Below are 16645 nucleotides of genomic sequence, written 5' to 3'. Positions count from 1 at the left end.
ACTTCTGTGAGGGTCAGAGTGCTGGGTCAAACCATCATCATTCAGCCACCCATTTCCACTAACACTTTCACAACTGGGGAATACAGTGGTCATGTAACTCAAGCTCTTGCTCTTCTGGGCAGCGAGGGTCGGACTTGACGGGATCCAGCTACCAGTGGATCCAACTAATCCAACAGCACGTGTTTTATGATGCCACTTCTGTTTCTAGGTCCCTAGATATCAAACCTCTAAACCTTAATCCACGGCCGAGTCAAAACGCAAATACCATAGACCGAAGTTCCTCACAGTCACGTCAACTACAACATTTGAGACCTGTTCCAAAGACATGGCTTACAAACTAGCCAATTTATACATACAAACAAGTCCATTGTGCCCAGAAGAGTTTCCTAACGTTCTTTTATTAAAAACAAGAGCCAAAAATTGCCCTGATGCTCTCCATTGTTATAAAGCAGACTCTGAAGTATTAAATGAACTATGCATGAGCAAAGAACTCCAACTGATGCAGAGTTTAAAACTAGGTTTACAATTTCCTATTTTATTGGCATGGATGTATTTCTAAACTTAAAAATCCTTCTGGCAAGTTATCTCAATTTCTTATGACAAAATTTCTCACAACACACAAATATTTACAACATATACATATTTTTTCAGTCTTTTACAACTGGTTCTTAAAAGACAAACAATTTATAGGTTACCACAGAACAAAAGCTGTGACTTAGTTGTTTTAATTTCATAAAACTATCATAAGTTAAAGTGAATAGATTTTCTTTAAATTCCTTGTAGCATTTTACAAGTGCAACAGAAAAATATGAAGAACCAATTTAGGATAGCTGCAGTTCATTGGATAAATGTTGCCCATTGTAATCACATTATTTCACAGCAAATTCTTGAAAAAATAAGCACCAATCATTCTTGCAAAGAACAATTTTATCTAAAAGTATTGAAAAGTGTTAAATACAAGGTGTTTAATTTACATAACAAGCAATAAATACACCATATCCAAACTTTTATTCTGCATACTGTTACCCTTGTACATATAACGTACTAAAAAGTCAGCAAATTGTCAACACCTTTTCGGGTTTTTTTTTCTCTTTTTTTAAAGAAATCAATTTGACTTCCAACCAACGGTTTGCTACTATAACAAAGGCCACAAACAGTACGTCTGGGACAGCATACAGTGTTAAAACTGACAAACTCCCAGGAGGAAAAAAAACCATCTAGCAAATAAACTGAAAAGCTGTAGATCGTTGCTGGTGATATTAACATATACTAGAAAACCTTAATATGCTGCTACTATGATTTTTTTAAATTGTTTAGTCAAATATAAGAGCAAACTAATGCTCTTGCTGATCAGAAATAATTATGTAGCCACACCGTAGTCTCATTGTCCTGCATGGAAAGATCTGATGCAATTTCATAACTTAGCTTGAGCCTTTATTTTACAACAGAGCATTACCTCTAACTCAGAATTGCACATAAGAAGGCTATTAAAAAGTACAATAAAAATCTGCACAAATCAGACTTAAGAAGAGTCAGTATGCTGTACACTTTCTACAATATTACGTTGATAGGTGAATAAACAATAAAGAAGTGCTGCCACTAAGTCTTTCCGAAAGTTTTTCAGTTGAGGAATAATCAAATGGAATTTTTGTTGTGGTTTTTTTTTTTTTGTAGTTGGGTTTTGTTTGTTTGTTTGTTTTAAAAAAATGACATCCAGGTCAGTTTAAGACCTATAAGCTTATGCATTGAGCCTTAAAGACTGATCTTCTCTCCTCCTGGAAGAAATATCAATATCTATTGAATCCTTGCCAACAATAAGCCTTAATCTCTTCGCTGGAGGAAGAGGAATAAAGTCATCAAACTCATCATCATAGTCATCTTCCTCTTCATCGTCCTCTTCTGATGAAGATTCATCTGCTGTTTCCTCTTCATAGTGACCATAATCATCTACTTCCATTCTCGACTCCAAAAGAGAGAGAGTTTCACTACAACACATACCATTTTCATGAAGATCCTCAGGGTACGTCCCTCGGTTTTCTTCCTCTCGTTTTAGCTGTATTTTTAATTTTGTTGAACTATTGCCTGATCCTGAGTTAAACCCATTATTTAGCTTTGCTACATATAAATTATTATCTTTTTCATGGTCTTTACTTAATTTGATGCTTATTTTTGAAGAACTCATTCCATCACTTTCTTGGTCATTTGCCTTGCTACTGCTATCATGGCGTCTACGAAGAGTCAGTTTAGGGATCCCAGAGCTATTTTCAAGGATAAGCTGTGCATCATATCTCGTGATTCGTCTTTTCTTTTTACTTTTTGCAGTTCTAAAGCTGTCTTTCGTTTTAAAATTGTCAGATGTTACAACAGAGCAGCCACCAGATCCAGGGGTACAGTCTTTATAGCCAACGGGTGTATCCACCACATTATTCCTCTCTCCGAGTTCTGAATGAGAACTAATCAAATCAGGTACTTCATCTTTCACAGATGTATTGTGCATAGTATCAGTTTCTTCTGTTTTTGCAGATGGTTTCACAAGTTTTCCTTGTCGAGATTTCTTTTTTGATATGCCTGCATCGTTTTTCTGGCACCTAATCTCCCCTTTATGTGATGGTCCATGAGCCACGTCATTTTCACTTATCACATGAGACTGCTGCTCTAAAATGTCCGACTGCGTTCCGGTCAAATTATTCTTATAGCTATTCAACATATTTGGTTCAAGCTTTATGTCAGAGGTCTCCTTCAAATTCATCCTTGTTCTCATTGACCTCCTTGTTATGTATGTGCAGGGTGGTACATCACCATGCTCATGAGCACCTTTCACAGAATTCAGTTTATGTTCTCTTGCTGCATGCCTTGTTAAGCATCCACTAGAGACTGCAACTTTGACTGGTCCCTCCAATTCTTTATCCTTTTTAATTGGCAAGTTTTTATACAAAACTACTTTAGGCTCTTTGAGAACCAAATTTCCCATTTCGAGCTTTCTAGAAGCATTCTTTTGCTCTGGCCGTTTGCACTGATTTCTCAGCTTTATCTTTGAAAGTAAAGGCTTTGCAGGCTTTTTCAGTCTCTTTGGTACCCTGGAATTTATATGAGTTAGTTTAGATGAGGTAGAATTTGACGATGCTGGAATTCTTGACATAGACTGTCTCGTTAATGTTCTATTTTTGCCGTTCTTTTTTACGCCAATTGAAGATTTTCTGTTAGCTGCAAAAGAAAAAAGTGGTTTTGTTATGATACTGCTTTATCCTGAGCTTCCGACTCCCAAATGCTGTAGTTATTTAACTTATTTTAAACACTTTATCAAAATCTGTGGAACAGGCTAGATAACACACAATAAGGAGTGAGACTGCTTAGCTGGCAACTCAGACATGAAAGGAATTGTCAAACAAGTCAAAAGTACACTTAAATTCCAGGTACACTTCCCTCACTGCCCCCAATATACTAAGTTTGGTTTTTACTGAAAAATTTCTTCTACAGATATTAAAAAAAAAAAAACAACAAAAACCAACAAAAAACCACAACACATTATTCACAGTTTTTACTGAGCATTATTCCAGCAGAATCTGAGAATCAGCATGCTCTAGTATTAACTCCAGAATTTTTTCCTACAGGGGGAGGAAAAAAAACCCTAAAACCTTAACTACTGTAAAGGTTTCAGTTTCAGGTATCCAGTTGTCTGTCACCTACTGTGGCAAGCAAAGTTTTGTCTGCCCAAGCAAAGCTGCAACTCTAAAGCTGTGTAATTAGAGATCATAAGAGGGTTTTGGCAAGCGTTTTTTCTTTTTTTTTTTTTTTTTTTTTTTTTTTTAAGTATCACAGCAGCAAACAGGAGCCAGATGGAACCATAATATTTTATGTGGCGCCACATCTGTTTGCTAGTTAAGCCAAAGTTTTTTATATTTTGCCTATACTGAGGGTGGTGGGGGTGGGGAAGGGGGGAAAGTAAATAAATGGTACTCACTGCTCCAAGAAAAGAAGTCTCTAAGGAGCATCACAAACAAAAATCCCTTCCAATTTCTTCTGAGATTACTAACTGTGCACTTTCACTTCAGAATAGGTACCTGAACTATCAGTCTTGGATGTAGAGAGGCAATAGCTGCCCAATTTAAAGGATCTCTAAAGGAAATGACTATTTATTGAATAATCTCTACTAAGCGTATTTACTTAAAAACCGTTTTCCTACAGAATGTAGGTAACCCGAACTATAAAAGTTTTCTTTCCTAAACCATACTCCTGCATGTGATAGTTCACCGTCTTTTGAAATACATACATTATTGATACAACTTTAACTGACATGTTTAGAAATACGACACTAATTATTTGCTTTTGATATAAATAAAAGAAAACAAAACCAGAACATACCACCTATTGCTCTTGAAACACTTCAGGAAAATTGTGGATTTGCTATTTAAATCGTCTTCAGATTCCTGAATAAATTACAGTTCTAAAGACCAGCACCTGAGATGCATCTCAACACTAAGAGAAAAATTCCATCACAGTGAAAGTTTTTCATGTTTTAGTGAAACATTTAATCCTGCAGTCCAAGCTCTCGCCCTTACTTACTTGCATTAGCTTTTTCCTGAGTGGTATCTGCATCAGTGTTAGAGCTGACGGACTGGCTGTCTGAATTTTTGCTGCTGTCACCCAGCTTTTTAAGTCTGTTCAGTCGTTTGTCTGTTTCTCTCAGTCCATATTTACTGTTAATCACAGGAGTAGGTGCTGGCAATCCCACTCTTGATTTAAAAGCACCAGTTCCGCGTCTACAGAGAAAAAGAGGACACAACGTATTAATAACTCTTAGTGTAAACTTAGAACTTTTGTCTCACACACAACAGTTTGAATCCCATGTATATTTGGATAAACAATACCAATAACCTCTGAACTTATTACCATTTTGTGGGATGCTTTAATAAGATATCTATATAGTTATCTCACTTTAGTAAGATGTGCAAAAAAACCTTCCATTTCTTGCAAGAAGAAAAATTGTATATGTCTATTTTTGTATTGTTTCATAGTCGAATTACACAGGTGAAAATGAAACATGGTAGTTCAAAACACTAATTTTATTAGCTTAGATAACAACTTAAATTTTTCCTAATCACATCAGGTTAGTAAAAAAATGCCAGCTTTGGTTACAATGCTTGTTACCGCATCAACAAGAGTTGAAAAGTACAGAAAATGGAATAAAATTATCACATAGTTCTGCGTTCCTTCGTAACTGTGATAGTTTGATGTGTGGGGGGGTGTTCTGGTGGCAGGGGAGGGGATTTGCTCCCTGTGCCACCAGATCTGAGTCCCATCCCCCCCGGGGGGTTGAGCCAAACTGGCGCCTCTGCGAATTGCCCTATTTAAGTTGGGACAAAGGGACGGGAAAGGGGCTTTTTGCTCAGGAGCGAGGAGAGAGCAGGAGGGCGCTGCCCTCGCTCCCGGCTCCCGGCCGGGCGGCTGCCCGGGCTCGGGCCGGCGCCATGTGCTCAAGATGGCACCGGGGGAGCTGCATGGGGGGCTTGGGAAGCGCCTCGCTCCCGGGGTGCCCGCTGGGCCGAGCTTCCCCAGAGAGGATTAATATCTAAGAGAAGACAACCACAACGACCGGGTCAGCAAAGATGGAGCAGGAGGAGGTGTGCTGGAGCTGAGGCTTCCCTTGCAATCAGTGTGGAGATGGCAGGCGGCCCCCCTGCAGCCAGGGTGTACTCAGCGGAGCAGCGACCCACTCGTGGCCTGTGGAGAAACCCACGTCGGGAAGGAGATGCCTGAGCCCAGGAGAGGTCGTGGAGCAGGGGATGCGCGACCAGGTACTGTTGATAATGGGGCATGGAATGCACGACGAGGTCGTGGAGGCATCTGGAGACCGTGGGACGACCCACGCCGACGCGAGTGGCAGCAGCTCCCTAAGAGGCCGAGACTGGTAAAGCCTGAACTGGTGCGATCCATGGGGAAGGACTGCAATCCTGCGGGCAGGACTTATGCTGGAAAAGTTTGGGGACTTTTTCTTTGTGAGTAGGGGATCCACCGAAGCAAGGGAAAAATGGTGTAAAGACTCCTCCTCCTTTAAGAAAGGAGCGGCAGTGAACAACATGGATGAACTGACCTGTACTCCCCCATTCCCTGTCTCCCTGCGCCGCTGGGGGGAAGACAGAGCCAGGAACGAAAGGAAAATAGGGGGTGGGGAGGTGTTGTTTTAAGATCGGGCCTTGTTTTCTCTTTTCTCCTCTCAAGTAACCGGTTTCGTCCCCTTTTGTCTTTTGTTAAGTAACTGTTAATAAATTGTTTTGGTTTATGAAGAAAGCCTGAGTCATGTTTTGCCCGAGACTATGGTTGGTGGGTGCTCCCTCTCGGTTCTTGTCTCGACCCTCAGTCCAAAAACCACGACAGTAACTGAAATACTCCAGTATGTATTTACCATGAAAATGAAATGGCTGAGCAAACTTAGAACTTCTTTTTCTCTTAAAGTAATCACAGAAAAGGATGAAGATTTAGAATTCCTGTACTTGCACTTTAACCACTACTACTAGGATTCCTCCGATACTCTTTAATAATCCAGTATGCTTTCACTTCACAGAATTACTGAAGACAACTCCAGTTTGGATTCCAGTGTGTTGTACTGGAAGGAAATCTACAAAATTTAACCAAACGTGCACCAAAAAGATCAGATGGGATGTCAACCTCCAAAAAGTTAATTATAATGCAGACACAAAACTTGTTCTCAAATTAACTGGTATTTGTTTGATGTGGAATATTCTTTCTGCATTATTTTGAATTCTGCAAATTACAGGCAGCTTAAGACCCCAGCCTGAACTTAGCACAAGTGACAGCCACTTCAGATCCGAAAGTAACGGTGCTATAAACAACCACAACTGTCTTCTGACATGTTGCCTTTGGTGCTCAGTTGTCTCTGTTAGTCAGCATGAGCAGTAGGCTCAACTAAAAAGAGGACATGCAAATTTTCTTGGTGATGACTCTTGCAGGCTTGAAAAAAAAAAAATTGTACGGTGCCAACCTTCCCACAGCTCCCAAACGCAGCCCACAGACCTTAGAAGTCTAGCTTTTTAACACTGCAAGTCAACACCCTCTACAGCATATCCAAAATTTGGTCACCCAAAGATGATTTTTGTTGTGATATACAAAGCGACAGTTGCCTCATCAATGTTGGTAAGAACTCATTTTTCTTTGCTCAACTCCCCTAAATACAGCAATCAAATATGAGAGATATGAAACGCAGCCTTGTGACTGAAAAACAGATTCCTGAAGTCAGAATTACCTAAACATTAGCTTTAAAATATAACATTTTCATGTACTTAAAATATGAAGATGACAATTTAGTGAAAATGTCCAGACACATAAAATCGGTTTTTCCTGAAAGTATGTCTCTATCACATTAAAACCAACAATCAAAGGAACCTGAGCAAAAATAAACACACCACTCCAAGTAACAAGGAAAGAACAATCATAGTGCTCGTTTATTCATAGAATCATAGAACCATAGAATGGTTAGGGTTGGAAGGGACCTCTAAGATCATCTAGTTCCAACCCCTCTGCCATGGGCGGGGAAGCCCTCCACTACACCAAGTTGCTCAAAGCCTCATCCAACCTGGCCTTGAACACTTCCAGGGATGGGGCATCTACAACTTCTCTGGACAACCTGTTCCACTGCCTCACCACCCTCTGAGTGAAAAATTTCTTCCTTATATCTAATTGAAATCTCCCCTCTTTCAGTTTAAAGCCATTACCCTTTGTCGTATCACTACATGCCCTTGTAAAAAGTCCCTCCTCAGCTTTCCTGTAGGCCCCCTTTAGGTACTGGAAAGCTGCTATAAGATCACCCCGGAGCCTTCTTTTCTCCAGGCTGAACAGCCCAACTCTCTCAGCCTGTCTTCATAGCAGAGGTGTTCAATACTAAACAATTCCCAGGACTGGAGTACGTTTTCACTAGCAGCTCTCTAGATAATATCAGAGACTGTACCCTTCACTTGGGCCTATCTACAAACGTCATATGAGCCGGCAGGTCCACACCAGAAGGTTTTCCCTTGAATTGTTACTGACCAAAATAGCTAGTAAAAATGAAGGTAGGATTATTAAACTATTTATATGTAGGTGCACTAAGCTATTTTTCAATATGATTACTATTTTGTCTTTTAGAGGTTTTTTTTTCTCTCTATAGTTAGGTCAAACAGTAACAGAAATGTTATAGGTTCTGTGTCATTCCTCTTGGAACTAGGTGAAGCTCTCACAAACGATGTTGAGTCTCCACGCTCACAGTAGGCAGAAGTTTCAACATGGCAAAAACCAACTATGAAATTCTTTCAACTGGTTTTGTGAAGAAACTAGGTTGGGACAGCACAGGTGAAAAACAAATATAACAACAACTTTGCTGCTACTGTGCAATGGTCAGATATAGGCAAGTTCTGTCTAAACCAGTAGATCTTTTGAATATGCAAACCCCCAAGTTCTAATAACATGGGGTGAAAACTACTTTGACAATTCCCACCAGAAGAGAACTTCAAGTCAACATAGAGAACGCTAATGAAATTCGCTTTTTCTAGTGCAAAGAGAGTTAAAGTGGGGAATCAGTTGCCAATGGTCTCGTAGAAGCTACAACTGTTTTTCCTTCCAATTCTACTTTATCAAGTGGAAATATTTTTAAGAATCTACACTTTTTTGTTATTCTCATTTTGGGCTATCTCCAGAACAGAGAATAAAAACAGAATGCAGGAGGTTCTCAGGAAACATGACCAATTCAGTAACAACATATAACACTGGCTAAAACGAATAGCTAGGAAGTAATTATAATGTGTTGAAAAATCTGTGTACTCATCATCAAGGACTTTCAGTTCCATAAGATGTATCATGAATATGCCCAGTTCCATTTGAAACTTATTTACATTGATGCATACCTTTCACAGGTGTAACATTCGCAGTATTCGTTATTTTCTCCAAAAAACCCATCTCCATAGTAACAAGATATTTCTTCTCCAGGTTCAATATCTCTTAGAGCTTTCACACATGCTGTATCTCTGCCCGTTGATACAAACTGGGGAAGGAGACGACAGAAGGAGGGGGGGAGGTTAATCATTAAAGTTGAACAGTATCTGAATAAGAAAAAAAAGTAAAGCAGTTGGGGAGGAAAAGGTGCAGGGACAAAGGGGAGAAAAAAAAAAAAGCAGGGTGCTTTATTTATATACTTTTAATTTCTTGCTTACCTTACAGTTAGGTCTGCAATCTGAAAAAGGTCCAAAAGATAAAGTCAATTAACTGTTGATAAGACCTGAAACATGAATAGTTGTAGATATCTAAAGTAAGGATTCACTCTGACTTCAATAACTCTAGAATCCCAACTAAATACTGGGAGTTATGTCAGTATTGCACAAAGCTATACATCAAGATACCTATTTTGATATAGTTTGGTTTCTGAGCTCTGTCCTATGCTACCACAAGCGTTCAGTTTCCCTCTTCTTTAAGGTAACAGGATTTCTCTCAAATCCTACCTGCTTTTCCTTCAGCATACAAATGCAACAGAATCAATTACAATTCCGTGCAAAAGGTTAAAGAAGGCATAAGAAGTTCACCTAAAAAATACATTACGGTTGACTTAAGTTCACAAAGGATTCAAGGTAACCCACAATATGCTCCACTAACTTAGCCGCCAGTTCCACAGTCTCTGTGAAGGAATAAGGCATCACTTCCTAGAGCCTTCTGTCAGTTTCCCAGTTCACAGCTGATCAGCTCTGACCTGGGAAAATCCAAACAGGATTTTGTCCTACAGTAATCCAGTATGTCAGATTCAGACACTTCCTCTAAGGTCCCGTGTTGTTCAGCTCACATGTAACAACACTTCTGAGTAGAACTGCTTATGTTCTTTAACATGCTTCCATGCTTATTACTCACCATGATTGATAAATGCAGCAGGACCAAGCCACAGTTGTGCACAGTTTTTCCGTGTGGAATACATGACACTGAAGTCATTTTCCCCATGTCTCAGCAGCATGTTTTCTTCCATTTCTGATAGCTCAGCAATACAGCCGACAAGTAATTCTATTTTATCATTTCGTTTCCTTTAGTGTAAAAAGAGTAGCAGAATTAAGAATACACATGCAAAAAGTACAAAGTAATTTCACCAAAAAAGAGGTCCATAACAGGAAGTGTTTTGTAAACCACTTCTCGACCTCCATAAACCTCATGTTTTAATTCAGTAAGAGACAGAATATTACACTAAATAGACTGTTTAAGACTTATGAAATAAATGTTTTTATGCCACTATATAGAATCAATTACATCCATTCTGACAGACATTACCACCCTTGTTTCTACAATTTCCTGAGACTGCAAGCAAGAGATTGAAAGACTTGATTACTTCAGCTTCTACAGCTGTTAAAACCAAAAGCAAGATTTTTTTCATTTGTGCACACTCTCTCTCCATCAGGACTTAATACATTTTGACTTCCTCCAGCTGCTCTTGTTTGCATTTCCTATACTTCTTCCTTTGGCCAGGAAAACACAGCATAGTGAAGATGCTTAGAACTCCATGGCTTCTTAAAAAAGGCTCAGTATTGACTCAAAAAGGGCCAGAATTCACACAAGATGTTTTCCTCTCTCACAAGTAGTTCTTCAGCAACAAGCTGGTCCTTCAAAAAGGCCACATCAGAGCAGACGAACAAAAAAACCCAACAAAACCAGGATGCCTTCATGTAGAAAGCAATCTGCCATGATAAACATAGCAGGTCAGAGGCAGTGAATACTCAGCCTAGGAAGAACTGCACAATTTCCATTATCTTCCAAGGGCATTGTTTCTACTGGTCTTCAGAGTGGCCAATCCAAATTTCGGCCAGATTACTTTGACACAGATGAATATGGAGTTATTAAATACACATAAAGGACACAAACTAGAAGCCAAGCCTTCTGCCAAGCCTTCTAAGAGCAAAATTCTCCTTTCATAGACAGTGCTGAGAACTCTATCAGTTCTGAGTCTTGATAGTTTTCCAGATATTGACAGGGTTATGAAGCAGCCCTCCTGTCTTGCTCTCTTCTCAGGCCACTCAAGATTTTGAGCATGAAAAGTTAAAGCGCTTTCAACACACCTAAACACAAAACTTCCACCTCAAAGACTCAGTCAAAGGGGAGAATTCAAACTGAAAAAAAACAACCTCCAAAAAATACTGATTATATCATGATTGAGGAACCTCCAGCTACAGTCATGAGAAGCTAGAAACTGACCTCAACCTTCTCAAAGGTTGCTCTCCTACTCGCTGAGGCCATAGCCCAATGCTAACAGCACGCTTACTTGGTATGCCGTGAGCATAGCGTCTAGCCACTCGATCCTAGCCTGCACATATCATCATCTCACACGTGCTGTTATGAATATGCACTGCCACCAAGCAAAACAAATACAAATTGTAGGGGGGGGAGAGGGGGAAGGAAGGGGAAAATTTTTTCTAAAATCTGAATTAACCCAGGGATCTGCTAGTGCTGCCACAGATAGGCTTATAATGCAACTCAGACGTGCCAAAACGAGATGGGGAAATACACTGGGGTTCCAACTTTGAGATTCCAGGAGAGATTTATCTTGCACAATCAAAATATGCAAGTAACACCCCTCAGTTTCACAAAGGTGAAAAACTAATTTCCCCCACAATTATTTGTTGTATAACAAATCCGTCATAATACGTGTGTTGACATGGTTGTGTTTCTCACAGGAGGCCAACAACTCACCATTAGAGGAAAATAATTATCTGACTGAAGACAAGATAAAAAACCCTTGTAAACTGGAAACTGTATGGCTACATCCAAATAGACAAAGGAATGTCTTACAGATGCTGTATTGTGTGTTAAGTACTTAGCAAAAACAGACATCAAATTTAACTTGTAAGTAAAAATACAAAACTTCATATTTCACTGGTTGCAGTTTTAATTCCAAATCATACTTTTTTGATATCTTTTTTAGAATCTTTCAAAATAATTGACAGAAATAGAATGCAACAGTCAACCATATTCCTCACCATTCTTTCGTTGCAACAATTTTGGCTCCATTTTGCTCAGAAGAATACCGATTACAAGGCAGTATCTCAAAGCCACTGTCAGTTGCAAACATTCGTAAATAAATAAATACCTGCAAGGAAAGAAAACAGAACTTTTCTGTTACAAGCAAAACAAAAGCAGTGAGGAACTTCATATATAAATAATGAAAGTCAGTAAAATGCACAAAAAAAAACACACCAAAAAATGGATATTGCAATGGGCTATTGTTTGCTGAAATGCATTTCTGATTACAAATTTTAGCTCTACGCATTACATTAATCTTATTTCTTCAGAGTGATTTGCAGGAACCCTCACGTGGAGAACCTGACTGTCCAAAGAGTTTAAAAAAATTAAAGATTCCCTGAATGGTAAAAAAATTGGCCTAACCAGTGAAAATGCATAATTTCTTCTTAAAGTCACTGAGTAGTTGCATTCAAGAGTTCTTCTCAGATCTTTAAGAACCATGGAGACCTAACAATCTACAGGATTCGATTTTACTCTTTCCAGTTCTGAAAAAGATATTACTTCCATGACAAATCTAGATACTGAATTCAGGCATTGCTGGATCAATTCCTTTTAGCTAAAGTGTGGTTCTATTACTCAAAAACACTTTGGGAAAGCAGAATTTGCTGCCTACTTTTTTCTACATTACTAGGTTTGATGCACTTAAAAGTAGGCCAAATTGTTTTGATTGTATCTGAAAACAATTCACTCATTCCAGGAGGAGTTGGTGGGTTTTTTTAGAGCAAAAAAAAATTCTGTGATTTCCTTGCAACTTTTAGAGCCAATAGCCTTTATGCTATATACAAAATGGATTTGGGGTGTCCTGGAGGAAGAGGAATAATGCTCCCACATAAAGCCCCTACACCCAAAATAACTGAGGTATTTTGAGGCAGAAAAGCTTCTCCCTTTTCCTTTTCTTTGTCACACAATTTCGTTTACAATAGGTGTAAGTAAAAAATAAAAAAACAAACACAAAACAAACAAACAAAAAGGCAGAGGAAGAAGGGGGTGGGGAGAACCCTTCCAAAGCATGAAAGAAGTCCTGAAACTCTTGTCTCCCAGAAGTAGGTCTTCTCTCTTCTGCTTATGATTTAAGCCAATGGCAAAAGAGGCAAATGTGTTTTCCTTTCTACATGTCTATTAAATAAAAGACAATGGTAAGTTAACTCAAAAAAAAAAGGAAGGGAGGGAAGCTCGCTGGGTTTTAAAAAACAAAGGAAGTTTCTGTTAAAAAGCAATGAAACAAATAACAAAGAGCAGTTGGATTACTTTCCTTTACTACTGCTACATTCCTAAGAAATTTTTACATTTTCTTAGCCTTTCAACCATCTCAAAAAGCACATTAATTACAAATACACCTACATGTTCCTTGAACAACCTTTCCTGCATTTTGTTCTTGTTAAGAAAATAGTGCCGGGCCCAGTCACCTGACGTCAAGGACTTGAAGGCTTTTTCTAAGTGCTCATCTTTCTTAAAACGTTCAATCACCTCTTTTAGTTCTTCTTGCCTTCCTTTAATAGGTCGAAATCTGAAATAAAGAATAAAGCTATTCCAGTCCACTGTTATTCATTCTCGGTTCTTCCTCACAGTTGCTTGCAGTACGGAGTTCTTCTGCTAACCATATAAATAATTAACTCCTAGCATCAAGAAACCCATCGTTACGTACTCAAACCACAGGCCCTTGTTTCCTGAGGTAATGGCAGAGGTAAGGTAAAGCCAAGCGTAACACTTGGAACGTCGAAACTCTCCATTCTGCCAAGAAGCACAATTTACTTATAAAACAAACCTCTGGTAAAATTAACCATCACAGAATAACACTTTACTATTTTCAACATCTATCACCTGGAACAAAGCAGCTAAAGAACTAGTGTAATAAAAGTGTTACTGCCTTTACTTTCCCATTAAGTTCACTCTCATTAAAAGTGCACGTGCATAAATGTCTAGCAAATAAACTGGATGCTGTAAGTTTCCTAGTTAACACTGGTATCAAGGGTTCTATGCACAGTTCTGGCTTTTGTAGTCAGGTTGTGAGGAGGGGTGTGGGCGGTGTGTGATCTTAAATTTAAGCCCTCTACAATCTCACATACTACATTAAGTTTTTTAAGTAGGGAGCAAACAATTAGCACAACTGAAAAGACCTGAGTACAAAACCTCGAAACAGAAAAAACGTGCAACTATCTTGAAGAGCGATCTCAAATCAGCTTATACCCACCTCAAAGCCTTATTATAGTGACAAATCCACTATATGTGTTTATGTGGATTGCAAACTTAACACGTGCATTCAGTGAAATCACACCTCTTAATGACTACAAAAGAAGTATCCATAAATAGTAACATACAGTATAGACACTACATCTGTGGAAGATTGAAGTTCCACCAGTTAGTGCCATTGTAAGAGCTTTTCTCCAAAATACTGGCTACGAGAAACAGCAAGCTGAAAATCATGGGTAGATAAAATATAAAAATAAGCCCCTGCACATTAGCAGAGAATTCTGCCTTCTATCCAAAGCTTGAGATTTAAGAAAAACTGTCCTTCAACAGGAAAAACCTGGTTACAGGAAAAATCTATCTGACTGCAAGAAGCAAGAGCTCCATTTTTGAGCTGCAAAACCATCAAGAGAAAGCAGAACTTCATTAGAGATTGTGTTGAATCTCTATAAATTGCCTTTGACCGAGCACATATCCATATCTGCTCTGCTTTGGGCAGAGATGGGGTGTGTACACACTTCCAAGTGTATGACACACCCCAGGGGACTCTTCACAAAGATAAAAGTTTTCTAGGGTCATGAAAAACAGTTTTCTGCAGCTCCTTTTACAACTCACATCTTTTGCTTACACAGCATATGACAGAAGTTAAACAAGCTAAGGGCTTTTGATTAAATCCATAGGACTAAGTCCCATTACTTGTTGCTTGAAGTGTCCTACCATGCTGATTTTATTTCCTCTTACTTACCAAACGAAGTCCATATCTGATGACAAAAGTAAACAAGGGGAAATAAATTCTTGAAGTTGGTGGAAGGAAACCTCACCAACTCCCTCACTGAAACCCTGGTTTTTAAATAACAGTATCACTTGGTTTATCCTCGTCTCTGACCACTGAATGTTGCATGTAACTTCTTTTCAGATGACCAAATAAGGTTTGCTTCTTCTACGCAGCTTGTATGAAGGAAACAAAATACCTTAGGTGTTGCACATCCCGATTTTATTTCAGCTTGTAAAATAGTAAGAGCTTAACCAGAAATAACTCATAATGATGAGGATTCAATTTCCTTCATTAGAAGTAAAATGCTGTATATAAAGAAAGATCTCCTATCAGCAGCATCATTCCAGCAGCAGTGCATGTTATCAGTGTTACATGCTACTGCTTTTACACATCTTCCCTGCATTGTCCAGCTGAAAAACTTCCTTGTACTATAAAGACTAAGCAATCTTTAAGATCTTTTTGCATACGGCAAGAATTATCAGCATAAATCTCTTGAGTTTTCAGAGAAGATACAGTAGGTAGTTCTGAGACGACAGTAAATAAATTTCCTTCTGGCTGGGGTAACACCCAAGAAGGCAGCAAGAATCAGTCAAGAAGTAGATGCCCACTTAGAACTGTAGTATGTGCTGTGCCAAGAAGTTTCAAATATTCTTCCATAAAGAACTTGATATGAATCCCATCGCACCCAAAAAGTTAACTACCTAACAAGCTGCTGAGACCTCATCATGGAAGAAAACTCCTTTCAGACTACAGATGACATGATCATTAATTATTTTTGTTCTGTAGCACAAAGTCTCCCTTGACTAAACAGCCAGATACAAGAATATCTCCCAGTTCTCCCAAAACCAGAAAGACTTCTCCCAGATTTGATAGTCATAACTCACAGAGCTTCCTCAGACATTAAGGTAATTTAATATTATATAGCTTGAACCGAACCTGACTAGTTTCAGAATAGGACTTGCTCTCGTTTTCAGTTTCCATCACAAACAGGTTTTCCCAATAAGGGTCCAACTGTACTTAGATCATGAGAAGTACAACGCACCCAATATGCACAAATATTTTGTTTACATCTTTATCTGAAAACATTACAGGAGGAAAAGCCACAGGATTTGCAGTTAAAATTGGTCTTCAGCTATGTCTGTTCTTGCTGAGTTAAATGAATGATTGCTCTCTCTCTTACATTTTATGTTTTATGTTGAAATGGATTGGGTTTTTTTAGCTAAGTGACCTGCAGGAGCAACGACAGGTGGAAAAACCACCACATTGAAAATTGCATTAGCACCCAAGACAGGCAACGTATGTGCTGACGGACATAACCATATTTTTTATCATCAAGAAGCAGCTTGGTCTAGGCTAGCTAAAGAAAGCAGTATCCCTACTCAACCACCAGTGGGGGGAAGACAAAAAAAGAAAAAAAAAAAAAAGAGGAGGGCAGATGCGAAGCCTAAACAGTGGCTCTCAAGACCTACAGAAAAAGAATCAACATCCTACATTTTCTAGCAATCAGAAGCACATCTCATAGCCCCGAAGTGATGTTTATATTTCACGTCTTTCACAACATACCATTCTCAGAGGCTGACTAGATGCCTAGTTGAGTAGCTATAGTAGGTAGCTCAGAACTTGGCCCCAATCCTTAAAGTCACCTGC

The 16645-nt window shown here is 38.9% G+C and overlaps 1 protein-coding gene across 4 annotated transcripts in view; it reads right to left on the bottom strand.

The window, feature by feature from the left end:
* Positions 1 to 400: 400 nt before the first annotated feature.
* The window catches only part of KMT5B (lysine methyltransferase 5B), a 31997-nt gene continuing 15752 nt past the window's right edge, over positions 401 to 16645 (bottom strand). The window contains exons 1-8 of one of the 4 annotated variants that reach the window (XM_009978840.2): positions 13378 to 13543; positions 11994 to 12103; positions 9886 to 10052; positions 9201 to 9220; positions 8895 to 9031; positions 4564 to 4760; positions 3317 to 3319; positions 401 to 3204 (exon numbers count right to left, since the gene is read on the bottom strand). In XM_009978840.2, the coding sequence (XP_009977142.2) occupies positions 1739 to 3204; positions 3317 to 3319; positions 4564 to 4760; positions 8895 to 9031; positions 9201 to 9220; positions 9886 to 10052; positions 11994 to 12103; positions 13378 to 13404 (2127 nt within the window). In that variant the 5' untranslated portion in view covers positions 13405 to 13543 and the 3' untranslated portion in view covers positions 401 to 1738. Of the gene's footprint in view, positions 3205 to 3316; positions 3320 to 4563; positions 4761 to 8894; positions 9032 to 9200; positions 9221 to 9885; positions 10053 to 11993; positions 12104 to 13377; positions 13544 to 16645 lie in introns of those variants that run through there. The other 3 variants (XM_086613242.1, XM_086613243.1, XM_086613244.1) reach the window with 3 other exon arrangements.

This window comes from Tauraco erythrolophus, chromosome 6 (assembly GCF_009769465.1).
Source record: "Tauraco erythrolophus isolate bTauEry1 chromosome 6, bTauEry1.pri, whole genome shotgun sequence".
Classification (NCBI taxonomy): Eukaryota; Metazoa; Chordata; class Aves; order Musophagiformes; family Musophagidae; genus Tauraco; species Tauraco erythrolophus.
This window is presented reverse-complemented; position numbering and strand designations above follow the sequence as displayed.